The 26,914-nt window shown below is 48.0% G+C and overlaps 4 protein-coding genes across 4 annotated transcripts; 1 reads left to right on the plus strand and 3 right to left on the minus strand.

Annotated features, from left to right (window-relative positions):
• Positions 1-351: 351 nt before the first annotated feature.
• On the minus strand, positions 352-2,334 carry F5147DRAFT_790705 (uncharacterized protein; the record flags this gene model as incomplete). Its single annotated transcript, XM_041443053.1, has 6 exons — positions 352-484; positions 537-706; positions 759-947; positions 1,001-1,195; positions 1,251-1,292; positions 1,345-2,334. 6 exons carry the CDS (start codon positions 2,332-2,334, stop codon positions 352-354), a joined length of 1,719 nt encoding a protein of 572 aa, XP_041285210.1.
• A 4,837-nt stretch (positions 2,335-7,171) lies between these two features.
• F5147DRAFT_781328 (WD40-repeat-containing domain protein) lies at positions 7,172-9,120 on the minus strand (the record flags this gene model as incomplete). The annotated part of the gene is made up of 6 exons (XM_041442624.1): positions 7,172-7,444; positions 7,497-7,628; positions 7,679-7,741; positions 7,794-7,979; positions 8,035-8,058; positions 8,110-9,120. The coding sequence occupies 6 exons, from the start codon at positions 9,118-9,120 to the stop codon at positions 7,172-7,174; spliced, it is 1,689 nt and encodes a 562-aa protein (XP_041285211.1).
• A 2,558-nt stretch (positions 9,121-11,678) lies between these two features.
• F5147DRAFT_781329 (WD40-repeat-containing domain protein) lies at positions 11,679-13,547 on the minus strand (the record flags this gene model as incomplete). Its single annotated transcript, XM_041442625.1, has 7 exons — positions 11,679-11,703; positions 11,754-11,851; positions 11,906-11,914; positions 11,970-12,158; positions 12,212-12,403; positions 12,454-12,495; positions 12,549-13,547. 7 exons carry the CDS (start codon positions 13,545-13,547, stop codon positions 11,679-11,681), a joined length of 1,554 nt encoding a protein of 517 aa, XP_041285212.1.
• Positions 13,548-16,307: 2,760 nt separating this feature from the next.
• F5147DRAFT_588110 (uncharacterized protein) lies at positions 16,308-25,856 on the plus strand (the record flags this gene model as incomplete). Its single annotated transcript, XM_041432062.1, has 6 exons — positions 16,308-16,599; positions 16,654-19,733; positions 19,787-19,861; positions 19,913-22,561; positions 22,612-24,559; positions 24,610-25,856. The coding sequence occupies 6 exons, from the start codon at positions 16,308-16,310 to the stop codon at positions 25,854-25,856; spliced, it is 9,291 nt and encodes a 3,096-aa protein (XP_041285213.1).
• Between the last annotated feature and the right edge of the window lie 1,058 nt (positions 25,857-26,914).

Raw genomic sequence — 26,914 nt, forward strand, 5'->3', positions numbered from 1 at the left:
ACGTGCTGACGCCAATCTCGTTCTCCAGTTTCTTGAAGACCTCTCTAAAGATATCCGGAACCCATAAAATGGTTCGCGGCCTTCACAAAGATACAGTATCATCAGTTGGTCCATTGGCAGTGCAAGAATGGAAATTTCTTCGCTGACCCCGCACCATGGAGTAAATATACTGGGTTTGAAGATGTTCCCATGCGAGCAATATTTTAATAGTCTTGACACGCGTAGCTCTCGATCACAGTGGGAGAGCCACTTTACCAAGCAATCGAGGTGCATTGGTCTGTGAGGGATCCCGAGATGTATGTCTTCTACACCTCCAGAAATCGACGGTGAAACTCCCTTGCGGTTTGATCGTCAAGTGGTCCAACCTGGTTTTATCGGCGCGATCTCAGTCTCCCGTGGGAGAGCGACTTCGACCAGGCGAGATGGTCCTGCTTCTGGTTGCGACTGGCTAATTGTTTTCAATTCAATGTCTTCGTGCTGGTCCCTAAAAGACTGCGTTAGTGAATGATTTTTGTAAACAAATATGTTTGGTATACCTGAGGGGCAGGGCGACTGTATCAAGAACATCTTCGTCCTTTTCGTCGTCCTCGAGTTCGTCATCATAGACTGGCCGAGGTTCCGGCTTCTTCTCCCTTTTCTGGAACCAGCTGAGGCAAAAGAAGAGAACATATGGTCGTTGCCCGTCGTCCACACCGACAACATCAGCCTTGTGAATGACATGGTCAGAACTCAGTAACTCAACGTAATTATAGACAAACGTAGGTAGCTTGTCCAAGTGGAACATCGACAACTTTTACAGTTGTGCCTTTTGGTTCGCGCGCCTTTTGCTTTCCCTTGTCTGACAGCGACCGAACATGATTGCAAAAGGCCCTGGCACCAGGCAACGGAGTTGGTGGAGGACTGTTTGCACGAGGGCAATTGAGAGGTAAGGGTGATGTAGCAGGGAACTGCAGCGCGAGTGTTGAACGAACTGTGAAAGAAACAAGAGGAAAAAACATACATCTAACGGATCATGAGTTTGACCGTTCCCACCAGGGTGTCCTGTGGTCGTGCGAGGAGAGAAGTGAAGAAATTTTCTGAGGCGAACGAAAATGGGTTGCTGCAGGTCTATTGCAGACGGTGGTCTTGGTGCTATAGGTATGACAGATGTTGGTGGTTTGCGGTACCTAGCAGGAGGACGACGAGTTGCGTCAGACTGCAGTGATAGCAACAGGTGAGTGGTGTAATGAGCAAAAGAATGAGACGCGCACATCTAGTAAAACACTACAGGCTGACTTTTTGTGTGAAGTGGTCTGTAAGAAAATGTCAACACACGAACAATAAATGTTTGCGGGGAATACGTACACTGGTATGAGCAAGGATGTCGGGTGGAGTGTTGCAGATGCAGATCTTGTAATCATCTTTGGTGTTTGTCGTGTAAGCTAGCTGACGTGAGTCGGGTGAGAGGATAAGGGCCCTAGGATTCTGAACGTTAAAGGAAGCGAGAAGTTGGCGGGACTCGCAATCCCAGAGCTTGATGGTGTTGTCAAAGGCAGCGCTGGCGAGGAGAGAGTGGTCAAATGAAAGTGCTATGCTGGTGACAAGTTTGGTGTGCCCTTCAAAGGGAGCTCCGACGGTCTCCAGCGTCGACGCATCGAACTCATAGATTGCACTAGCATCATCGTCTGTGGTGAAGTTGAGTGCGGCCATGAAGTTTTCGTTGTTGTTTGTCCAGAATATTGGCGCAGACGTGCCTCCTACCTCATATTCCCCTACTCTGACATCCAATTTCTGTGACTGGATATCCCAGACCTCAAAAGACCTCCCTACATTTGACGTCACTGCGAGCTTTTTCGAGTTTGTTGATAATCGAATTGCGCCCACCCAAATGAGGCTCTCGAATGGACCAGCTACCAGTTTACCGGTCTCCAAATTCCATATCCGTGTTGTTTTATCTTCTGACCCACTCGCAAGCAGCGTGTTGTCCATGGAGATATCAATGCAGTTGATCCTCTCCGAGTGTCCTTCGAATTTCTTCACAATCCCAGTCCCAATCTCACAGGCTTTCAGCTGGGCACTATTCCAATCCCCACCACCAGTGACAATCCATCGACCATCCCTTGATACTGCCACTGCCCATACCCTCCCTTCGCAAACACCCCGCGCTTCCTTAATCTCTTTTCCCGCCTGCAGATCCCATTGCCGAACGGTCTTATCATCAGATCCGCTGATCATTTGATGGCCATCTGGACAATATGATATAGATCGAATCCATCCTCCGTGACCCTTCAAAGTTATTGACGGTGTCAGGATCGATGTCGTAGCAGCTGCCTTCGACGTCGGCACAGAGACCATGGCTGTGTCTCCGTCAGCGAAACCGTGAAGTAGTATGGGCAAGGTATTCCTTTAGAAGCGTTCAAAGGTGCGAAAGTGAGGTCTGCTGTTATCAGTGCGCGATATGACTGACACTGGCAGCGGTTTGAAGATGGGCTCCTGGTCAAGCCAAACATCAGTTTATCCGCGTTGGGGATACAGATGATAATCTGGTGTTACCGAGAGGCCAGCACTTTACCAGCGAAGAGCTTGAGGAATGGTGAATTTCTGGATGCGAGTGCAGCTATTGGCCTTAGGCGCCGCTTCGCACATATATACCCTACCACACGGCAGCTGTGCATTGTGCCCTGCATCCTTTTGTTCATCGTATGTGCTTCTCCACGGGGGCATTAGAAAAATGCTGCGCCACTGGTGCGACTGCTGTGGTAAACTCGGTTAGGTTGCACAGCATCTGCTCACGCACTCAGCATCATGCTTGCACAGGACAAGCGCAGCATCTTGGGGGTGCATTCGACTTCCCCAGAGATTACACCATGGACCCGCAGGAGGGATTCCACTCTCGAAGCCCCATGGACGACCCTTTTGAAGCAGACCGAATGAAACACAGATGTGATCCATACAGATGTTGACCTGGAATATCTGTCCATCTTCGATCAGCGCCTGTTCGAGAAGTCAGCTCAATCGGGTTGTACAGCAAACTATCAGCCGGGTCTGGATGTTGGAAACCATCAATATGGCTGAGTCTATATGCTGGACTTCCATCCCACTGGAACCACGAGGATTGCAATGAAGGAGATCATCGGCATTAAAACGGTAAGTACTCCAATTGAATTAGTAAGTAATCAATACAAGAGGGTCAACTGCTGGGCATGACGAGAGTGGCACGTAAGCGAGGAGATCTGAGAGGGAGAGAAGATAAACTGCTGATCAGGATTACTAACCAGTTGGAGATGGTGGACTGCGGGTCGGTCGAAGATGGTATGGTATGTGCATCGCTGGTGCTGGAGAGTTGAATTCCTTGCGTACTGACAGTAACACGCCTAACTGGCCAACGTTAGAATGACAGCCTGAGGTCTGCGCAGCTGCCTAGATACAATTCATGCGAGAGTTAATCTAGAATGTGATAGACACGTACGTATTAACAACTGGTCAACATCGGGTCTGATGTAACATGTACATCATTGTCGCTGGCGAGTTCGATTTAGTTTCCAGTGTATCTGCCTAACAAGCCCTTCGACTCGACGTGGGCAACTACCTGGATAGAATTCGTGAGGACGAAGTTAGAATGCAATACGATACGTACCACGTCCTTATGAACAACTGATCAGCATTGACAGGCAACATAGGATCGTAAGAAAACCATTCAGCTTGCGAAAGTGACATATGAGCATGCAGCATGTCAATGGAATTTCTGTGTCTAGAGGAGCAAAGTCATATGGAGTGCGCGCTCAAAGATTCAGGAATGCCAAGAACACCCTGATGGTGCTCGGGGTAAGCAGAGAATCGTGAAACCTCAAACCTGACTGACTGGATCATATGGGACAGTAGCAGTAGCATATCGACGAGATATGTCAACAAAACACGCGTTGGTGTATTTCAAGTCCAGCAACGATTCGAGCTTATCGTTATGGCCCGAAAACACCCCAACACAAACGATACGCCAAAGTGAGAGCCACGAGAAAAATTGACGCAATGTACCCTTTCATGTTGATGAAATCAAGCTACTGCAGATCAAGAGGGTTTCAGTGAAAGAAAGCAGGTTTCGGCTCCATCGTTAGATTGAAGAGCAATTGAAGAGAATATCTTCTGCTTGCTTTGATCGATGTTTATTGTTGTTTGGTATACAGATGGGCCCGGGGTTTGCTCGGGTGGTGGTCCAAGTATACTGAGTACCGTATACATTGTTGCTTGATTTTCATCATCTGGCTTAAGTCTCTCTATACCGGAGAAAGATTGAGACCTTATTCAGATCAACTTTGAATGTTTTTCTTCAGTGTTCATAGTTTTCGGTCTCTTCGCTCACAAGATCACCCAACGCCAAACATCCTGGGCCTCTATTCCCCACACGCGTCTCGTCCTAATGAACCTCTCGCTTATTCAATCGTCCAATTAATGCCTCATAGCTTTTGAGCCCGAGCCCAAGGTAACAGACCCAAGAACCCTATACTCACACATCCCCACAAAGGTTCTGTCACAAACACTCACCTCCCAACGTGCACGCACCACCGTCATCCACTTCCTCTGCGCCAGTCACCACCATCTCATTACATGCGCTGTCACGCCTCTGAACTTCTAAACACTGATACGTCTGGCAAATTCATGGTGCGAGACGCTGAAGGGGCTGCGAAAAGGGAGAATTGAAAGGAAATGGGTGGTGGTGCAGTGAGTATTTACGATAAGTCTCAGCCACCTTCATCCAATTACGCAGAAGATTTCTACCCAAATCCTACTTTCCGAGTCATCAATCCCACACAGCCTCTCCCACTATAGACGACGTTTCCAACAAGTGCACAGCACAAATTTTTCCTCGCGTACTGATCAAGAAAGCATACAACACTGAGTCACACTGCGGACAAGACGGTACATAGAGTGCGGGTGAGGGAAAAGCAGAGTTCTCACTCGCGAGAATGAGTTTGACGGTGCGTGAAGGAATTGGAGAAAGAGTATGTTCTAAGTCGATTGATAGGACATATCCATGTCCACAAGTTGACTCAGACTTCCAGCTGTGAACATTAGACGCCACAGGAATCTAGAAACCACCAAGATAAGGAAGGAACGGCTACCAGGATTGGTGCTCGGACCTGAGGCAACGGTGACTCATGTATACATATATATTTGAGACGGAATTTTTGAGGACTTGCGCCTCATCGACGGTGCATGTATCAATGAAGCTGTTAGCCTGGGAGCTTTTGGATATCTTACTGCCTTCTCGTGTTCAGAATTTTGAGTATGCTCGATGATCGATGAGGAACTAACCATTTTGTAGTATTTGCCTGTGAAAAGTTCACGGTGAACTTCAGTAACGATTCAGCCCTACACACAAGAGACCTACTCGTTTCAGACTGATGTGTCAAAACACAACCCTCAATCCTAACCGCATATCATCGTACCGCCGCCGTGTTATCTCATCGTATACCTCCACATTCCTGGTCGACTTGTATCTCAAACTCCTACCATACCTGCACTTTTCCAGGACTATCGAGGCTTGTCCGTGTATGTTTGCGACGACCTCGATATAGTTAATACGAGTTTCTTGTGCAGGACCATAGAGAAGGATGGGGCAAACCGAGGACCGGCGTACTAGGCTTCAAACACTGTTTAGCATAAGGGACCCCTGTAAAATCAAAAGTTAAAGGGTCGTTCGCAAAAGCGGTAGAAAGCCAACCGATTTTTTCGATTAGCATGTAATGCCAGAGCTGGTAATCACAACAGGGAGTGCCCACCGGACCAAATTCGAAGTCGATGCAAAGTACGGTGATGACCAGGATGAATTGTGAAAGGAAAGGAAATATTATGGGGGCAGTTCAGTAGCGTTATGAGATGAAAGTAGCCCAGGGTACGAACGTTGGAGATGTTTGTCTGAGTCTCAGATGATCACGAAGTTGACGCAACCGGGTAATTCAGACAAGCCAAGGACGTCTGTCAGAAGCATTTAAAAACAAACCGACGAAGAGCGTTGCACCAGGGTGGTGTGGAGCAGGTCCTCGCACTTCCGCACATTCATCTTTCATTGTGCAACGGTGGACGATTGCATTTGAGGAGGGGGGAAATGTAGTGTGGAGCGCCAGGAGTCCTGGCTCGTAGTCGGTAGCGTAGCGTGTCAGTCGGTCCTCGATAGATGGAGCCGTAGCCCCCCGTTATAGAAATTTGGCCTTGGGTTCCCTTGCAGTCCGTGCCCATTGCAGCGTCCAGTATCAGCGTTTTCTTTGCAGGCCAGTCGTCATCGTGCCATCGAACGAGCAGGGTCCATCAAGAAAGGAGATGCGCGAGAAGATCGGGGATCAATCGAAACTTGAAGCGGCCGTACAAAAACCAAGGGCAAACAAGATCGTCAAAACAAAGACACAAGAAGCGGAGACCGACTTGGAATAGTAAACAGGAGAATAGAAGGGCTGTGCTGAACCAACGAGGGACAAAAAACAGTTGGAATAAAGATGCTCCTCTTGGTCGAATGAAGCCTGACCTGGTGAGACCGAGTTCTGTTGGATCTGGATCGCATACTGGATCGAACCAAGTTCGCAGATTTGAGGTGTGACATCGAATACCATAGAAAAAACATTGAAGTTCCAAGCCCAGATGGACAGGAGCCTGGTCCAACAACTCGCCAGACAAACGAGATCGTCAGAATCGGGTCTACCAGAGATGCGGAGATTGGGAGATCGACATGGAAGATATTACTGGTTAGGCGGGACTCGGTATCCAGCTAGATTCCAAGACAGTCGTGTAGTCTAAGTCGGATGCTCGAGACTCGTTAGATCGCACAGAGTTTGTGGTGAAGTGTGGTCCAATCGAAAACTACAATCGTGATATGAGGTTGGAGGACTGAAACGAGCGAAGGTAGAAAGCAGGCAAGATCAATTCAGACGGCGGTCTTATATATGTGAGAGAGCAATTGTGAGACATCCGAATTCTGACGGAAAAAAATGTCTCACCTAGTCCGTGATGATGTAGGATGATGTCATTTCGATCCTGACCAGATCAACATCCCGCTCAGTGAGGATGAGTAAGTATAATAATCCGATTCACGCATGCTGTGGGGTTTGGAAGATGTACTGAGTATCGCAGATAGCGCTAGAACTGATATATAAGTGAAACCATCAGTTATGAAGGATACAGCAGTAGACAAGTGTACACAAAGTTAACTGCGACCATGAGCACCAGTATGGCTGCTATTTGCTGTGTCACCCTGGCGGGGTACGTCAACCCGCTCCAAGCGCCATCGCGGAGGCATCCTCAGTCTACCGTGAGACCAGCACGAATAATAGCACAGGAATGCCTTGCACCAATGCACATCTGGGAGCGAATCAATGTCAGTTGAGTCATTTTCCTGCGGCATGGTAGCCTGCTGGCTAGACGGATGTCGGGTATCGTCTACTTTCTTGTATTCCGGTAGTTTGGCAGCAGCGAGTCGCTGTAGGCCACAGATCAGCAAAAGGCACCGAGAAGTAAGGACATTACATTACAGTGACCTTTCGTCCCGGTGCGACTTCAACCACTGGAGGCACGAGGCTGTGTCTTGGTACAAGGAATGAGAGACGCTGCCGTAGGAACTGCGTGACTCGGTTTGAGGGGTGAGGCGGAGAACTCATTTCGAACTTGATGCGCACTCAGTACTAGTCATGATTACTACAAATTGAAGACTGACATGATCAAACCGAGTTGCGGTCTGCCCAGAGAGAGAGGATGGTAGAGGCAATGTAGCGGGGACCTGTGGTTCCAAAGTCGAGTCAATGGTATAAGAACCGAGTTGTACGACTTACATCCAAGGGATTACGAGGTTGGGCAGGAGGTGTCACATTCGTACGAGAAGAGAAGTGAAGAAGTTTGCGGATGCGGACAAAAGCAGGTTGCTGCGAGTCGATTGTAGGCGGAGGTCTTTGCGGTCTAGGTATGACAGATATCGGTTGTCTAAGGCGCCCCGCAGGAGGACGACGAGTTGCGTCAGACTGCAATTATAGCGATGGATAAGTGGTGTAGTGAGTAAAGGAATGAGATACATACATGTAGTAAATCATTAAGGGTCGACTGTTATGTGCATTGATCTGTAAGAGAATGTTAGGGACACGAACAATAGACATTTGCGAGGAATGCGTACACTAGCCTGAGCAAGGACGTCGGGTGGAGTGTTGATATGTAGATCTTGTAGTCATCTTTGTTGTGTGTCGTATACGCCAACTGGTGCGAGTTTGGTGAGAAGATAAGGGTGTGGATTTTATAAGCGTCGAAGGAAGCCAAGAGCTGGCGGGACTCGAAAGCCCAGAGCTTGATGGTGTTGTCAGAGGAAGCACTGGCAAGGAAAGTACAGTCAAATGAAAGAGCTAAACTTTCAATGGTGTCGGTGTGCCCTTCGAAGGAAGCTCCTACAGTCTCTGGCAGTGTCGACGCGTCGAATTCATAGATCGTCAAGGCAACGTCAACCGTAAAGGTGAATGCGGTCAAGATGTTTTTGTTTTTGTTTGTCCAAAACACTGGCACACCGGGTAGGACTCCGACTCCATAAAGCTTCCCTATCCTCACATCCAACTTTTGTTTTTGAACATCCCAGACCTCAAGGCATGTCCCCATATCTAACCTGACTGCGAGCTTCTTTGAGTCTTGCGAGAATCGAACTGCGCCCACCCAAGCGACGCTTTCGAATGGACCAGCTACGAGTTTGCCTGTGTCCAAGTTCCATATCCGCACTGTGAAATCTTTAGCCCCGGTCGCCAGTAGCGTGCTGTCCGCAGAGATATCAATACAGGTGATCTGGTTTGAGTGTCCTTCAAATGTCTTCACAATCCCAGTCTCGACCTCACAGACTTTCAGCTCCGTACTATTCCAATCTCCACCAGCAGCGACAACCCATCGACCATTCCCCGATACTGCCACTACCCATACATCATTCTCGGAAACACGGCGCGCGCTCTTGATCTCTCCACAAGCCTTCAGATCCCATCGCCGAACGGTCTTATCCTGGGATCCGCTGATTATTTGCTCGCCATCTGGCAAGTAGGATATTGATCGAATCAACCCTCCATGACCTTCGAAAGTGATTGACGGTGTCAGAATCGATTTCATGGCAGCCGCCTTTGTTGTTGTAGAAGCCATTGCTACGTCTCTGTGAGCAAAACTGTTTTGCAGCCAAGCACAGAAAAGGTCTTCGTTGGAGCACAGCAATGATAGAGAGGGAAGAATCCTATATACAACGTGGGCGAAGTTATTATCTGTAAGATGTGCTATATTTATTCTTCGATTCGATATTCAGTTTCTGTGCTAGAGGATATCAATTCGTTGTTTATTCCCACCTGTGCTTCTAAGTCTTGGCGTATCTGGAAAGCCCAAAAACGTTGTATATGCTATAGTATCCAATTTTAGCATTCGACTTTCTTCTTTGATCGCTCTTCATCACAGTTTTGCTTTGGACACCAGCCGACGCTTGAACAGTTGTTATTGATACTGTGGGACAACACGGAGATCACCTTTGAATGTTCCGATCTCTGAATGTTTCTGACGCTGAGATCAACAAGTGAGTACCCGTACTCAGAATTTAGAAGGGCCAGAACGATGCAAGACTTATCATGTTATGACCGTCACCTTAGACCCGCTCTCCAGGACCACTGCTACGAAGCCTCGCATACAACGAGGGTAGCACGCTAGAGGCATACGATCAGTGAGGTTGTCACAACAGCGCTGGTATTGATAGGACACTCTGCAGGAATACCATCAGTCAGCTTGCGCGAGTGAAACTACATAAACTTGCCTTGACTGTGCGTTATGGCATCTAAGGGCATTGCACATATCAACCAATCAAAATACACGCAGTGTTCGCCGATATCGGGAGCCCTTCAAGTCTCCCGGAGAGAACGCCACTACTGATTCATTTTCATTTTACACAGAAACAAATCAGATATGAGCGAGCGCAGTGAGACGGAACAGAGAAATTCACTCATCATACAAGCTAATTCTGGTCGACGGCAAAGGTTATCTGGGAATTTGGATCAGAGATTGGACCTAGTCTCTGAATCTGGAGTCGACTGAGGGTGACTTGCGCGTTGGGCTGCAAAGGGAGCTCTTGCATCTGAAGTACAGCACGCTCAAGAGATGTTGAATAAGAGCGCCCTGACAACAACCATAGTCAGTATAACCTCAATCCATCTCTTAATTAGATGCGATATACAATCAGCAACAGCGAAACACTGACAAGGTAGAATTGGTGTCTGAGGTCCAACGATGATTTACATCCTAGCTCCCTAAACGCTCCAACGAAACAAGTTACTCGGAGAAGTATGGGCTGTAAGTATAGAGCACGCGAAAAGAGTACCAGAGGTGATGAATTCCTTGATCATGAGATCACCGTTCCATCAAAACAAACTGTTCCGAGTATACGTACACGCAATGTTACAGACACGTGGATGTTTCAGCGCCCGTTTTGTTCGTCCCTGAGGCCTGATTATGTGCCGACCACATCATGAGTTCAGTCACTTCTGATCTTTGAACATCTCTTTGATGCTGAAATGGAGTGCCCGTTCCAAGAATTCAAGATCGATATTGCCATACAGTGTATGCGTGTCGAACACCGGAAACTTGTAGTGTGAAAATACAACGTCTAAAACGCTGTCAACGGCATACAATATCATATTCAGGTTAAATCTTACCACTTGTGAGTACCAGAGTCCAACATCCATCACCCCAACAAATCACAAGGCGCAATTGAGGCCAAGACGGTAAGTTAGATGGATACCAGGGAGGAAGTGTGAAATAGAACAGCGGTATGAGCAAGTCTGTGTATCGATGACAGCAGCTGGTACCCCGCAGGTTGTCGAAAGTTGGTGGCTGGAGAATCGAGATGCGACTGTGTGAGAGGGAAGTTTTAAAACTCGCCATTAGTACCGCAAAACAAAGGAAGTGCGAACCGAGTGTCCTATGAATAGGGACGGGTCTCAAGTCAGCCTGCTTGAGTCAGTGTATGAGAGATAGAGATGAAAAACAGGTTGACGCGGTGAACGCTCACAACTTTGAAGCAGACGAAATATATATGGCATCACATTATATTCATACGTCTGGTTCAAAGTTGTCGCGGATTATGTGAGGTGGGAGCTAGACACGAAGTAAGTCTCAGCGGACGGTGAAACAACGCTGAGGTGGACTGCGTACGAGGAAGAGATTAAATACAAAAGGTCGACAAGTCCGAGACGGGGAGAAGCGACCGATACACGAGGATGCTAAGAGTTGATAAGGATCAAGAAAGGAAAAAGGAACTCGCAAAGTGTCCCGGAGGTAAATCCTCCGGGACTCGTACCGCGCGGACACACTCTTCTATTCTTATCGCCAACAAGACACTCCCGACTGTAAGTTATATGAAATGCCATTCTGGGCGGAGAACAAGCGCACGTCAGGTATAGATGCAGGCCTCGGGCTTCCCTTTTTTCAACCTTCCGGTCCGAAGTTGGAATATCTAAATTGTATCACCTGCCCGTCAAAGGAGAATGCGACAATATTCACTCTTTAAAAACAAGTCTTACTATACATGCAGGTCGGTCATAAAGCTGCAAAACTAGCCAGATGAATATTTGAATACTCAACGACCACGACTATGACTCTGAGTGGTCAAGTAACCGCAAGGCGAGACATTCCTGCTTCAGGCTGTGACCGACTAACTATCGTTCTCAATCAATTTCTCCGTGCTGAACGCTAAAATACTGTGTTAGTAAATGAATTGTGAACAAATTGATTGACTTTACCCGGGAGGAGGCAGGGCAACTGCATCAAGAACATTTTCGTCCTCGAGTTGGTCATCATAGACTGGCAGTGGTTCCACCTTCTTCTCTCTTTTCTGGAACTAGCTGAGGCAAAAGAAGAGAACAAATGGTCGTTCTCCGTCGTCCACACCAACAACATCAGCCTAGCGAATGAAGTGGTCAAAGCTCACGAACCCAACAGAATTGTAGAAAACAAACGTAGGTAGCTTGTCCGAGAGGAACATCGACAACTTGCGCAGTTTTTCGTTCGGGTTCATGCGCCTTTTGCTTCCCCTTGTTAGATGATGACAGAATGGGATTGAAAAAAGCCCTGCCACCGGGCAAGAGAGTCGACGGAGAGCTGTCTCTGTGAAGGGAATTGGGAGGTAAGGGCGATGTAGCAGGGAACTGCAGTGCGAGTGTTGAGTGAACTGTAAAGTAAACAAGAGAAAGAGACAGACATCCAAGGGATCACTAGGTCGACCCTTTCGATCTAGCCGTGTTGCGCGTGTGCGAGGAGAGAAGCGAAGGAGTTTGTGGAGGCGAAGGAAAATGGGTTGCTTTGAGTTCATTGTAGGTGGAGGTCTCCCTGACATAGCTGTTGTAAATATCGGTGGTCTGCGGTGCCCAACAGTAGGACGAGTCGCATCAGACTGCAATGATGATAAATGAGTAATGAAAAAGCAAAAGATGAGAAGCGCACATTTAGTAGATGACTGCCGGGTGACTTTTCGCGTGCATTTGTCTGTAGGAGAATGTCAGCACATGGATAGTAGATGTTGCAGAATGCGGATGTACACTGGCATGAGCAAGGACGTCGTCGGGTGGAATATCACAGATGTAGATCTTGTAATCATCTTTGGTGTGAGCGTTTGTCACATAAGCTAGTTGGTGTGAGTCGGGTGAGAGGACAAGGATAAAAGGATTCTGAACATCGAAGGAGGCGAGGAGTTGGCGGGACTCGCAATCCCAAAGCTTGATCGTGTTGTCAAAGGATGCGCTAGCGAGGCGAGCATGGTCAAATGAAAGTGCTATGCTGGTGACAAGTTTGGTGTGCCCTTCGAAGGGAGTTCCAACAGTCTCCAGCGTCAACGCGTCAAACTCGTAGATTGTCCTGGCATAGCCAAAGGTAGCGAAGTTGAATGCGGTTATGATGTTTTTGTCATTGTTTGTCCAAAACACTGGCGCATATGTGATTCCTACTCCAGGGGACTTGCCTACCCTAACATCCAACTTTTGCAATTGGACATCCCAGACCTCAATGCACGTCCTCACGGCTGAAGTCACTGCGAGCTTCTTCAAATCTGAGGAGAATCGAACCGCGCCCACCCAATCAACGTTCTTGAATGGACCAGCTACAAGTTTCCCAGTCTCCAGGTTCCATATCCGCGTTGTAAAGTCGGCAGATCCACTCGCCAACAACGTGTTATCCGCAGAGACATCAATGCAGTTTATCCTCCCCGAGTGTCCTTCGAATGTTTTCACAATCCCTGTCTCAACCTCACAAGCTTTCAGTTCCCCGCGATCTCCATCTCCATCGCCAGTAACAACCCATCGACCATCCCTTGATACCGATACCGCATACACCTCCTTCTTGCTAACATCCCGCGCTTCCTCAATCTCCGTGCCCAACTTCAGATCCCATTGCCGAGCTGTCTTGTCCGGAGATCCGCTGATCATTCGCTGGCCGTCTGGAAAGTATGATATGCATCGAATCCATTTGTCGTGACCCTTCAAAGTCATTGATGGTGTCAGAGTCGGTTTTGTGTTGGTGGCCTTCGTCGACGTGGAAGCCATAGCTGTGTCCGTGAGCGAAACCGTGAATTATTCTTTGGGAGCGTTCAAAGGTGGAAAGGTAATGTCTCCTGCTATCGATGCGCTATATGACTGGCGCTGGTAATTTTGAAGATGAGTCCCTTGGTCAAGCCAGACATCAGTTCATCTGCGCTGGAGGTATAGATGAGATTTTGGTGTTACCCAGAGTATAAGACTTTCGCAGCGATGAACTTGGGAGCGATGAATTCTTGAATGTGAGTGCAGCTATTCAACGTCAACTTCAACGGCTTCTTCACCTGGCAAGGACCCCGAAAACCTATGCTCACATGTCCAATATCCGCGTGTCGACATCCCATAAAGACACCTCCCAACATTCGAATCTACTGAGAGTTTCTGGAGTCCATTGAGAATTAAACTGCGCCCATCATGCCTTCGCTCTCGGATTAGCCATGTTGGGTTTTCAGTGCGTCTGCGCAACATGAGCCCTTCGACTCAACAACGGCAGAGCGTCAGCTTGAGACACGGGCGACTGCTTGGATACAATTTGTGAGGATGAAGTTACGATGCAATTCGATACGTACCACGTCCTTATGAGAAACTAATCAGCCGGCGGGACTCGAAAGCCCAGACTCCCGGGAGCTTGATGGTGCCATCCAAGGCAGCACTGGCAAGGAAAGCACAGTCAAATGAAAGTGTTAAACTTTCAATGGTTCCGGTGTGCCATTCGAAGAAAGCTCCTACAGTCTCCAGTGTCGACGCGTGGAATTCATAAATCCGTCAATCGTAAAGGTGAATGCGGTCAAGATGTTTTGTTTTTTGTTTGGCCAAAAAAACACTGGTATGACTCGGACATCATTAAGCTCCCTATCCTCGCATCCAACTTTTGGTTTTGGACATTCCCGACCTCAAGCTTAAGCTTAAGGAAGCTTGAAGCATGTCCCCATATCTAACCTGACCAGCTGCGAGGTTCTTTGAGTCTTGCGTCGTTCTCTGGAATGGCATTTCATATTCTGTTGGGAATTTGGCACATGAATAGCCGCCGGCTCGGTAACAATAATAATTCTGTTCACTTCGTCATGCTATGTTGCTCACCTTGCCGTAGCTGCGGCCTGGGACTCCGAAATGCACATTGATGGTCTTTCTTTTCCGGCGCACATACTAGATGATGCTTCCTTCACGCTTGCCTTGAACGTGCTTGCTTCTCGCCATGAAACCCATTTTTTCACGAATTCGAACGATAAACTTACAAACATCTTAGCTGGTGACTACTGCGAATACGAACCATCGTCTATTTGTCGAATTCCAACTACTCAATAATCTCAAGAACCACGGTATGCCATTCCACGAATCACATTTCAGAACAGATCCTTTGCTCAGTGGTCTCGTGTCAAAAGCCGTCGAGTTCGAAGAGGAAACGAAGAGAAAGCTAGTACTCCCAGCTTGACCGTATCATACAAGTTCTCCCGGGATTCCGCAAGGCGCCAAATACCACACTGGCACCATGCCTAATATGTATGACCACTTTGGGAACAGGCGTGGGATTTGGCCCTAGGTTCACGCCTTGTTCTGACTAGTAGTACGCACTTTTCGCATCTTACTTCGCTCAGACTGTCCCACTGTTCGCGATGAGTAGTGTCTTCCAATCCCGTGACATGGATTCAAGACCACCTCATCCTGCCGAAGCCCGGGAATTTAACGAAACAAACCCCAATGAAAGCCCAGTGCGTGATCATGATAAGCCCATCTGATAAGGGCTCATGAAATATATCGCATTCTTCATACAGAGCCCACCCCATGGCAGAGTCCATCGGTTTCTACGCAAAGTCAAGAGTTTGACTAGAAAAACATCTGTATGTTGACATAAATGTTTTGAATCAAGGCTGATATCGTACAGAAACATTTTAGGCGTTCCCACAGCCTCCCCGTTCAACGGAACAACGATGATGAACGTGCTTTGTCAATTCAGAACATCGAGGTGAGCACTCGATCTCGTGATCGCAGTCCTTCACTTATCTGAGGAATGTCCAGGAGCCATCGCATCTCCATCTTTCCAAGGACGACGACAAGCGTTCCACTATTTATCAAAGTCCCAGCAACTTGAACCCAGTATCATCTCAAGACCCAGCTTCGAAGGTACTTGCATCCAAACTTTTTCTCATGTTTTGCTCTAAACGATTTATGATACAGGAAGCACAATCTAGCTTGGAGGATAATGTTGGTGTCCGCCCAGTAAACACGATCCTTCTTGGTGCCCAAGAAATAACCCACACGAGTCCGCTTGCGAGATTTGGGGCAGACATCCATCCAAATGTACAAACAATTGTCGACACTAATATTGATTCGTTGATTCAGAACATCGAGGTGAGAACTCAATCTCGTTATCGCAGTCCTTCGCCTATCTGAGGAATGTCCAGGAGCCATCGCATCTCCATCTTTCCAAGGACGACGACAAGCGTTCCATTATTTATCAAAGTCTCAGTAGCTTGGACCAAGGATTATCTCAAGACCCAGCTTCGAAGGTACTTGCATCCAAAAATTTCTTATGTTTACTCTAAACGATTTATGATACAGGAAGCCCAGTCTACCTTGGAGGATAATGTTGGCGTCCACCCAGCAAGCACTATCCTTCCGGGTGCCTATGAAATCATAAACAACATGGATCCGCTCACGGGATCTGGGGCGGACATACATTCAGATGTACAAAAAATTCTCGATCCTAATATCTCGATCCAACCTCAGGCAGCTCTTGGCGGATATCCATCTCGTATCTCGAACCTTGATATGTCGGCTTCTACCTCCGAGCCCGAAGAAACTCCCGTGTTACAGTACATAATCACACACATATTTTGCCCTATCAAGTTGCCCCAGTGTGACGATTATACTGCTGACAGAGATCGCGCCCTCCTCGATCTGGTGCTAGATTCTGCTCGCAATTTTGCGAGCCGTTCACCCGACAGCGATCAGGAGCATTGGAGTCATTTATTGAAGATGCTGGAACACCTTGGGGTTGCGATGACTTCTACTTCTCTGACACAGGATGTTGAATCGCAAATTCGATCTATGCGTGCTGGAGGTATGCTCATAGCGTTCGTCCCGAATCGATGCATATCTCAATGTTTCCCTGCAGATGTTCTTGCATATCTGATTCGAGCACAAAATGCAGCTGTCGTGCTTCGTAGGCTCGATGAAAAGACGATATTTGAATCCTTTGAAGTTTCTCCGCTGGCGTCTACTGTCATGGCAGCACAGGGGAAGCTCTTGTGTTCGTATCCAGGACCTGCAATCGCCGTACCAAACTCAACTGTGGATAACCCTACTTTTCTTCCCGAGTTGTCGAACTTTCTTGCGCATATGAACCGTGATGTATTAGATTCGGCAGCAACTATGACCGAAGGGCGCTCTACAGTTCTCAAACATGGAGACACCGCACATCCTCGCTATATCACCGAGCTTTTGACTGGTATCCTTCGTGCCTTTGGCGAGCCAGCTGACATCCTTCGTATCCGAAAACGTATAGGTGATGATGTTTCATGCTCGAAGGGCAACCTTCCGTGGCGAAGATCATCCCTCTGGCTTGTCATAAGGGTTGTGTTGCAGACATCCCTCGAGCGTACCACTCTTGGTCGACAAGGGTACAAGGCTTTTATGGCCTCGCTCATGACAGACCTTGTGTTCAAAGCACTACAGGAGGATCTGTCGAGCGATCTGCTCTACTTTATGTCCACCAAAATCAGTCGGCGTTTGGTCAAGCTTCAAGTCGAGGACGGATTTTTAGTGGAGATGATTCACAATGCGACCGAGGGCATCAGAAATCGACTGGAACTGCGCTGGAAGGACGTCCAGGATGCTCAGGCACATTTCCCTCACTGGGATGCCTCGAAGATCGACATAGACATAGACACCAGACTCTCTTTGCCAGCGAGCGAAGAGTATATCGTTGGCGTCCTACAACGTACCTATGTTCAACCTACAGTGCCAGATTTTCAACCTCCTCATTATCCACGGGGCACTATCGATGACTTCCTTGATCCCGATGACAAGTTCTTCGCGGATGCTTATGCCAAGGACCCTCTTTTAACACTTTCTGATTTCGAATGTGCCATTGAGCAGGGCATCACTGGTTGGGTGGATAAAAACATCAACCTTGACGCTGGTCAAATTGATGTCGCTTGCCTGACCATTCAAGCGTGTGCCACCAGTTATGCCACCAGAGTCGGAGGGCAGCTTTCCTATTCCAACAATCCCGAAAATAAATCCATCATGCTTCTTACATTGTTCGAACTCTGGGCTGCACTCGACAAGTTGGCTGTTAAATCAATTCCCCTCCTTAAAGAATATTCTCCAGAAGTTCCTGTTACCATTTTCAATCGTCTTCTCCTTCAAAACGCCTCTGATTTGGTGCGTCTCAAATGTCTTCAACAGTATGTTGCTGCTCGCATCCGTGATGCACACTCGGGTTTCTCTGTCTTCTCGAACAGCATGGGCGTAGACACGTTCGCACTGCGCTGCTATCGCCAATCCGAGGAATTACAGTCATTGAAGCGCAAGATCGAGCACGATGCAGGTGTTGAGCTGCGCATGCGGATCGACGATCTTCATGAGAAGAACGCCAAGTACGAGGATCTCACCCGTGACATCAATGCTCTCACATGCGGCACATACATGGATGCGCGAGGTTCAAGTCGACATGACAATAATGGTTGCCGCAAGTGCAGGAAATTGGAGGAGAGGAAGCGTCTTTCCATTGAAATTCATGAATGGCCACTTCCCTATGATGGCAACCATGCAGCGGTAGTGATATTTGAGCTTGGTGCACCGACCACTTTCAAGATGTGGCGATCTTTTACTGTCCACCTTCTTCATGACATATGCACCCCAGCTACCAAACCAACTGAAAGCGCAACACAGTACATGCTGCTCACGCATTACAAGCCTCTTTTGAACTATCACTCGAAGCGTACCGACCAGCATATTACGTTGGCCTCTGAGACACAGTCCTTCCTGTCTTCTCAGAGCCGCTTGAAATCCCTTCCATGCACCGAAAGCGACATACGCGTCAAGAATGGGCTGCGTTTTCGCCTTTACCACGCAACTAGAGGCGTTTGGATGTCTAATCTATTTCGAAACACCGACATATCTGATCTATGCATGTACAAGTTGCCACCTGGCCCGTATCACGGACTGCAAAATTACCTGTCGGGCACCGAGCACACCTCCAATGAGGTTTTGGCCAACCAGGCTTCGTGTCCTGCTGAATTGACACTCCATGAATTCATTGCTTTCGGCAACCTCCGTAGCGGCAGGCTCCTCCAATGGTTCAACATTCTTCGTGAAATCCGAGCACGTACGCTCGCCTTTCGCGATCCAGAAGTCCACTTTCTGCTGCTTCAGGCTAGCCGTGAGGTGGGAGAGCTTTCAGGGGATGGGTATAGGGTATGGCACGACGAATTGCGAGTTTCAGATTTCGGGCATGCCCTTATCGACGAGCTCCAAAGCTTAAAAGTTGCCGTGGAAGCTAACTGGCTCGAGTGGCTAACGATGGCAACTATTTCTACTCTCGCATCCCGCCTTCTCTCATCAGCAGAGGATTCCGGTGTCATCGAGCGATTGCACAACTTGCTGCGTGTCGTCCGAGATTCAACTTTCAAATTGGTGCAAGAACTATCCAAGGCTCTCCAAGATGCTGCAGACGAAAAATCTCGTCATGAAATCCGGGACCATGTTCGCAACATGGCAGCAATTTGTCGCAGCACCTACGACGTAGGCCCAGACAATATTAGTGAACTTCTCAAATCGTCACATGATTTAGAGATTCTGGTGTACTGCGCTATTATCTTGAGGGACAACACGCCTCTCAATATACATAATCTTTCCCCAGCTTCAAAACTACTTCTCGAACGTGACCGTCGGTTATCACACTTCTTAGAGATTCATTTCCGACGCCATGTGGAATCTAGCGACGAAGGTCTTGATCAGGCGATGATCCATCTCTGGCCTGCATACCGGCGTCACGCGCGCTGGACAGTACTTGAATCTCCAAACTCTCGATGGCTTAGATGTGAAACAGCGCCTTCCAGCGATGTGTCACGGCGTCAGATTATTCATCTTGATATATTGACGGCATGCCTATTGGTCGACGGCAAGCCCTTAAGAAGGTTGCCAGAGTCCTTTTTAGAGCATGCTAGCTACCGTGTACTCTTCGATGATGTAAGTGTCCATCTTGCTGATTAGTCGCTAGCGATCTGATAGCACTTGAGTAGCAAGAGCTTGATGTTTTCCCTGCGGAAATGCCCGGCTTCGAATTTGCGACAAAAGCTCTCATACACGGCTTTCAAGTAAGGCGGCACAGTCTAAGGTTGATGTCCAAAACTTAACTGTTCTTACAGTTATTTTTCGGGATGCACAGTCAGGAAGTTGTCATTCGATCGAAATGTGACGACGGGGACCTTCTTGAGCTAATACCTCAACATAAGCTTGAGTCAGACGTCCCTGCATTCTTGCTCGAAGATCATGTGCATTGGCTCAACCTAAGGACTCATGCGATCGAATTTCGTCCGAAGAAGAGAATGTGGGAGCCGTCCGACAAAAACTGGGTATTGCGATTTATGAAAGGCGGCCAGTCAGTCGTGCAACGGGGTCAATCAACTCTTTTTGACATCCATAGTCCCACCTTTCACATGATAGCGAAGACACTGGGCCCACTCGAAGACCTTCAATATCTGGTTGTCACTCGCAGTGTGGAAGCAGGCCAGACTGTAGTCAAGGTCGAACTCCCTCGGTTTGGTCTCTCTTTCTTTAACAGAGATGGAGACCTGCATTCGCACGACCAGAGAGGCATGGTTGTTGACGAAAATCAGTCCACTGGCACAATGCTTGGACTCGTTAACCAGCTCGTTTTACGCCCCAAAGATCAACGGACTTACAGCAATCGTCGTGTCATCATCCCACAAGGCATCGTCAAAGTAAAGCCTGAAGGCCACCATGTCCAGGTCACCATTCATACTTCTTCTGATACTGTTCGCCGTCCCTATCATTGTTATACCGTTGACACGGAACTCTGTCGCCTGGCGGGAAACATTGATTTCACAAATAAACTGTACAAGGTGTACCTGCACGCTGTGTGTAGTGCCCATGTTGCAGACCCGTTGACTAAGCGTACGGGTGTGGAAGAAGCTATGTATTTACTGCAATCCGCTGCATGTTATTCCTTCATGAAGCTCAACCAGTTCGACTGTGACCTTCTAGCTCAACTAGGCTCCTTGACCGTCCGTCGAACGTGGCATCGTACTCAGGAGATGTGCATGCAGAACGTTCATTGGCAGGATGGCTTGTCGTCTTATATTCAAAGCTGCGCATTTTACCATGCTGTCAGAAATATAGTCCAGTATGCACAAAAACTGCGGGTGCTCCAGGAGGTTTCGATCGGTCCGAACTTTCCAGCACAGGAGAGGTCCCTCCTGGAACGTGGCTCTCAGCGGTCCATTGTCCTTTACTCCCGTGACTTCGTCCATTCCTTCTATCCCATCAAATCATCGAGTAGTGAATATCCTGCAAGGGACATGGTCTACCGCTCAATCGACGAACAAAGGTCTTACGATTGCGCGTGTATGGTGCGCGACTGGAGTATCACTTTGGAACCTTGTCAATCGCTCTATGATGTTTTCGCTCAGTGGAACAAAGTGTCTGGGGAGATGCACAATATATCTCTTCGATACGATGAAGGATGGTTGAACCCTGAGTTGTCCAAGAAATGGATATCTTTCTACGAACTTTGCCGCCACGCCAATCGGGAAACTCGTACATTTCAGCTCGCTTTCACACTATCAGCCATGGCCTACTCCTCCCCAGAGAATGTGGCGCTCACAGCAACTATGTTTGCATTCGCCGTTAATCCCAAATTCCGCTCCATCTCCTCCCCTAAATACGATCTATATGACCTTTCCTTCGGAATCAAATCCCTAGAACATAATCTCTGCCATCGCATTCCCTTATATTCCACCTTCCAAAATAGCCCCGAGGCATCCTTGTCTCGTCACTCGGACGAGTTATCTCGTGATTTTGATGCTCGGCGAGAAGAACTCTTCCAATCACAATGTCTTTGTGAGCAGAAAGAGGCGATCAATGTCCTTCTAGGTCTTTGGCCTTGCTATTCCGTCCCTAGCCGTGCACTGGAGTGTCTTAGCGGCGCTCGATATGACAAGTCTAGCCTCGCAGCTTACCTTGAGACACTGTATTCAAACTGCTATCGCAATCATTGCCTGAAGATATATTTGGATCAAGTGCAGGATGTGCTTGACGAAGTGAGACGAATCCCCTTACCATCCGTCAACTTGAAGCAACCATACACGTTCGCTCCGAGCAATTCGGTTGTTGTATCGGTAATCACCGTTGTCCTTACTGAAGACTTGTTCAAAAAGCCTGCTCCTGTTGTCACATTACTATCGGACGATTCGGATCCACTCGCACAACTTGAAAGCTCTTTCCCACTGATTGGAAATTCTTCTGGGAGCGGGCTCCATTTGACCGCACTGGACCATGTCATCTCAACCTTCTCGCGATCTCAATCTGATAAATTTGGTCGCCAGTATGCTAAAGATCTACAAGACAGCAGAATCCATCTAGATAACCAACAATCATCATTCCCCCCGAACTCAATGCCAACGCTAGTCGACATGTTGCAACTCCATCATACACGTTGTAATGAACTCTACAGCACCACTTTTCACGACTTGGAAGAATGTCTAGCTCCCTCAGGCGTGGTGGAGTGGAGTTTGTTCAACTCCGGGCAATGGCCGCGCATTACCATTTCATTTCTACTCCAGCTTCTCGCCTCCATGTCAAGGACACATCTTTGCGACTCGTGGAAAACCGCTTTGACCAAATTTGCTCACATTCTTCTTCGGTTACAACGATCAAAACGACTTTTGAGACTGGTGGATGGTGGAGACCACGAAGAGCTTGTTAAAGAGCTGGTAAACAATGGCTACCAAAAGGTAGATCGTACACAGGGATATCTGGACTGGCTTCTGATTCAGGTATTCGATGCTCGTTGATAATCAAAATTCTCGATTACTAACGATACTAGGCAGACAACCGATTCCTTATCCGTCCCATGCAAGCCGATGTGGCAACTGAGATGATACGCCCAAAATCTGAAGACAATACCGCTCTGCAGCTTCACATGGGGGAAGGAAAATCTTCTGTGATCGTACCTATCTGTTGTGCTGCACTAGCAAATGGCGAAAAGTTGGTCCGCGTTATCGTGCCCAAGCCTTTGGCAGTGCAAATGTTTCAGCTACTCGTGGAACGGCTCAGTGGCCTTACGAATAGGCGAATTTTCTACTTGCCATTCTCGCGGTCTTCTTCAGTTAGCCCTGGACATGCAGAAACCATCCAGTCACTATTCGACGAGTGCAAACGTGTTGGTGGTATCCTTGTTGCCCAACCAGATCACATTCTCTCTTTCAAGTTGATGACTGTGGCGCAGCAGCTTCCCCCCGCAAATGCAGGTGGACAGGGCTCACTGACTGGGCCTACCGCGTCCCTGTTGGACAGTCAACGGTGGCTTGATACTTACACTCGCGACATACTTGATGAAAGTGACGAACTGCTGCGCGTTCGTTTTCAACTCGTCTATGCTATGGGTCCCCAACAGCACTTGGAAGGACATCCAGACCGATGGGCCATAACACAACAAGTGATGACTCTTGTAGCAAAACACGCTTACCACCTGCACCAAGAATTTCCTCTTGGAGTAGAGTTCAGGCCAGTCCCAGGTGCTGTCGGAAGATTTTCACGTTTCAGAGTCCTGGACGTTCGTGCAGGTGAAAAGTTGGTTCAGCTGCTTGCTAACGATGTCCTTAACGGAGAACTTCCCAATCTTGCTCTCGGACATGTGCCTTCTCATATAAAAGACACCATCCGCAAGTGTGTTACTGTTCCCGCTATTGACGTGCAGTACCTTGATCAAGTCCGAAGTTATTGCACTGGGTCTAGTCTGTGGAACGGACTACTACTTATTCGAGGTCTCCTCGCTCTCGGTATATTGATATCCGTGTTGAAGGAGCGGCAATGGCGTATAGATTACGGTCTAGATCCTCAACGCACTTTGCTCGCTGTGCCATACCGAGCCAAAGATGTTCCCTCTTCCAAGGCAGAATTTGGACATCCAGACATCTCAATCGCCCTTACATGTCTTTCGTACTACTACGCAGGGCTTACTAAGGAGCAGTTAGCCACCTGCTTCCGCCAGCTGCAGAAGCAAGACAATCCCACACTGGAGTACGAGACGTGGATCAAAGGATTGCCTCTTCCAGAAAACCTGCGATACCTCAGTGGGATCAACACAGTGGAGTCTACTGAGCAGTTCACTGCCTGTTTGATGCATCACTTCGCACATAACAAAGCTGTTGTAGACTTCTTCTTGGCTCATGTCGTCTTTCCAAAAGAAGCGAAGGGATTTCCTCACAAGCTATCTTGTTCTGCATGGGACCTCGCAGAGCAAAAGTCTTCTAGGTTGCCCACCACTGGCTTCAGCGGAACAAATGATTTGCGTTACTTGCTTCCCACTTCCATATCACAACGTGCACTATCCCACCAGCGTGGTACGAACGCCACAGTTCTCATGTACCTTTTACAGCACGAGAATGATCATTACGATTCGCATGCAGCCGGTGAAGGCGCTCTGGAACTCCTTAGGGTCATCGCAAAGCAGAAGCCGGAGATACGGGTCTTGCTCGATGTGGGTGCACGAGTGCTTGAATTGCAGAATGACGAAGTGGCGGAGATGTGGCTAGAAATCAACCAGGATGCTCAAGCAGCAATTTATTTTAACGAGCACGACGAGCTTGTGGTGCGCACTCGGGATCAACTCGTAGAGCCATTTATCGTGTCTTGCTATGCTCAACGACTGGATAAGTGTGTCTTGTACCTGGATGATGCACACACTCGAGGAACGGACATCAGTTTTCCCCAGGGATTTCGCGCAGCTGTCACATTAGGTCCAAAGGTCACTAAGGACCGCCTTGTTCAAGGTCAGGATGCGATGCATATTCATATATAGCACTCAGTAACACATTAACAGGTTGCATGCGCATGAGAAAGCTCGGCTGCGGCCACTCAGTCATGTTTTTTGCACCTCCAGAAGTAGACCGCAACATCCGGGCCGTGAACAACAAAGGCGACACTGAGGACATCCATGTGTCGGACATCCTCGTGTGGGCAATGACTGAAACGTGCTCAGACATTCAACATCATACTCCACAATGGATCCAACATGGAATGGATTACAGATCTCGCAACCGTTCGTGGTCTTCATTCTTGTCTGGCAATGTTACTCCCGCTGCATTCGCCTCCTCGTGGCTTCAGCCAGAGGCTAGGCATTTGGAAGAGCTGTACGCCACAGTTCCTGTCGGCTATTCTGCTTCCCGGACATTGGTAGACGAAGATATTTTGGAGAGATTCCATAAGCTGGGATTCAGCATCTTGCCCGACACCCGCCTGGATGAAGAGCAGGTGAGAGAAGTGGTGAATGAAGTCGAGCTTGAGCGCGAGGTTGAGAGACCGCTGCTGGAAAAGCCTGCAAAACACGTAGTTCATGAGGATGTCCGGTCTTTCATTCAAACAGGCTGCATTCGTGAAGGTTCTGGCGTGTTCACTCCAATTTTCGACATTCTCACCACAACTTCGGTTGCCATCCCGAAAAGTCAGCCATGGACCCATCACGTGCTTGCCTCGAGGGATTTTGCTACAGTCATGCATGGCTTCTCAGACAAAACAGACAATTATATTCGCCCAGTCAATTGGATCCTTTCAAGCACAGCGTCGGGCGTGCCAGTGCTAGCCATCATCAGCCCCTTCGAGGTTAACGATTTACTACCAGACATCCGAGCAAGTACGCAAGTTCACTTGCATCTTTATACACCACGCGTCATCAGAATGATGAAACCATGCGATGATTTGCGCCTTTACAGTATACCATCACTCCCCGTGCAGTGGATGCCACCTGAGGCTCTCATACTGCAGCTTAATACCTTTGCTGGACAACTCTACTTTCCTCATTATAGCACGTATGTGCGACTGTGCCGCTTCTTGGGGATCTACATCGAGGGTCAGGGTGAGTTTAAAGTTCAAAGCGATGGATTCATTAGACCAGAGGATCGATCTTCTCCTGCTGCGAATCAACCCGACCTTTTCGAACAGTCGCCCATACCTATGTTGAAAGCGCTTTTTAATATCAGACGCAAGGGAATGGGGTACTTGCCCACCCACATCGGGAAAATGTTGAGCGCTCGACGGTTGACAGACGAAGATTTCGAAGAGATCGCCTGATTGGTAAGTTTTGTTATTCAATCTATGTGCCCATTGGCTCACTGCAGGACTCATAGTAGTACTGAGTGATTCAGGTTAGAAACATATGACGCCACGATCTGTAGAATTCTTCTAGTTCACGTATCTTTTTTCAAGTTTTTTGCACTTCCCGTTATATCTAACTGTAGTAGTATTAAAGGATCGCCATCAAAGTTGATTAATTATTGGCCAACAACATTGTTTTACTTTCGTGAGATAAAACTAGCGCACAAATGAGAAGATGTTTGGGTCGGAACGATGGCTAGATCGAGGCTAGCAATACTAATTTTTATGTATTAGTCGTTCCTAGTTCGACTTCTTGGTGTCAATATAACAATGCTAGTAATCGACGTTGTATCTATCGAAGAATCATGTTGTTACTTGTGTTGGATGAGATACGTTTGTGGAAGACAAATTTTGGGCATCCCAAGAGCACTAGAGCAGCAAACCTCATCGCGTCATCATTGCTCTATGCTACTTGTGGCGCACACTAGGTCTCGGAAGCTTGTGCTATGCTGTTGCTGAAGCGTCCACTCTGCAATCACGACGATAGGGAACAACTTTAAATTCAAGCTCAATAGCAAATATAGGATCGATATGGAACAAAACCGTACGCTCGGCATGATTACAACTGAATCATTTGCAAGTAGCGCTAAAAATATTATTTCAGCAACTACGAGGGACAGTCAAGCTGAGAACCACATAATACAGCAACATTCACCCGTCTCAGACGGACAGCCAAGTGTGACAATGTACCGTTGGGAACGGGCCATCCCATGTGGGCCCATGAACATAATTGTACCATGATATACGAGTGGGCCGGGTGAATGTGTGTACCCAAGACACACGGATGGGCTGAGGGTACATTATATAGACAGTGGTATAGGAATGTATTAGTATATAGGATATTATCAATGCTAATTCCTGTTTACATTGGAGACGAGTGGGCCGGCCGGATGTGTGTACCCAAGGTAAACGGATGGGCCGACCATATGAGTGGGCTGAGTGAATTTGTGTACCTGAGACATACGAATGGGCCG

The sequence above is a fragment of the Suillus discolor genome, assembly GCF_016758755.1.
Source record: "Suillus discolor strain FC423 chromosome Unknown F5147scaffold_132, whole genome shotgun sequence".
NCBI lineage: Eukaryota > Fungi > Basidiomycota > Agaricomycetes > Boletales > Suillaceae > Suillus > Suillus discolor.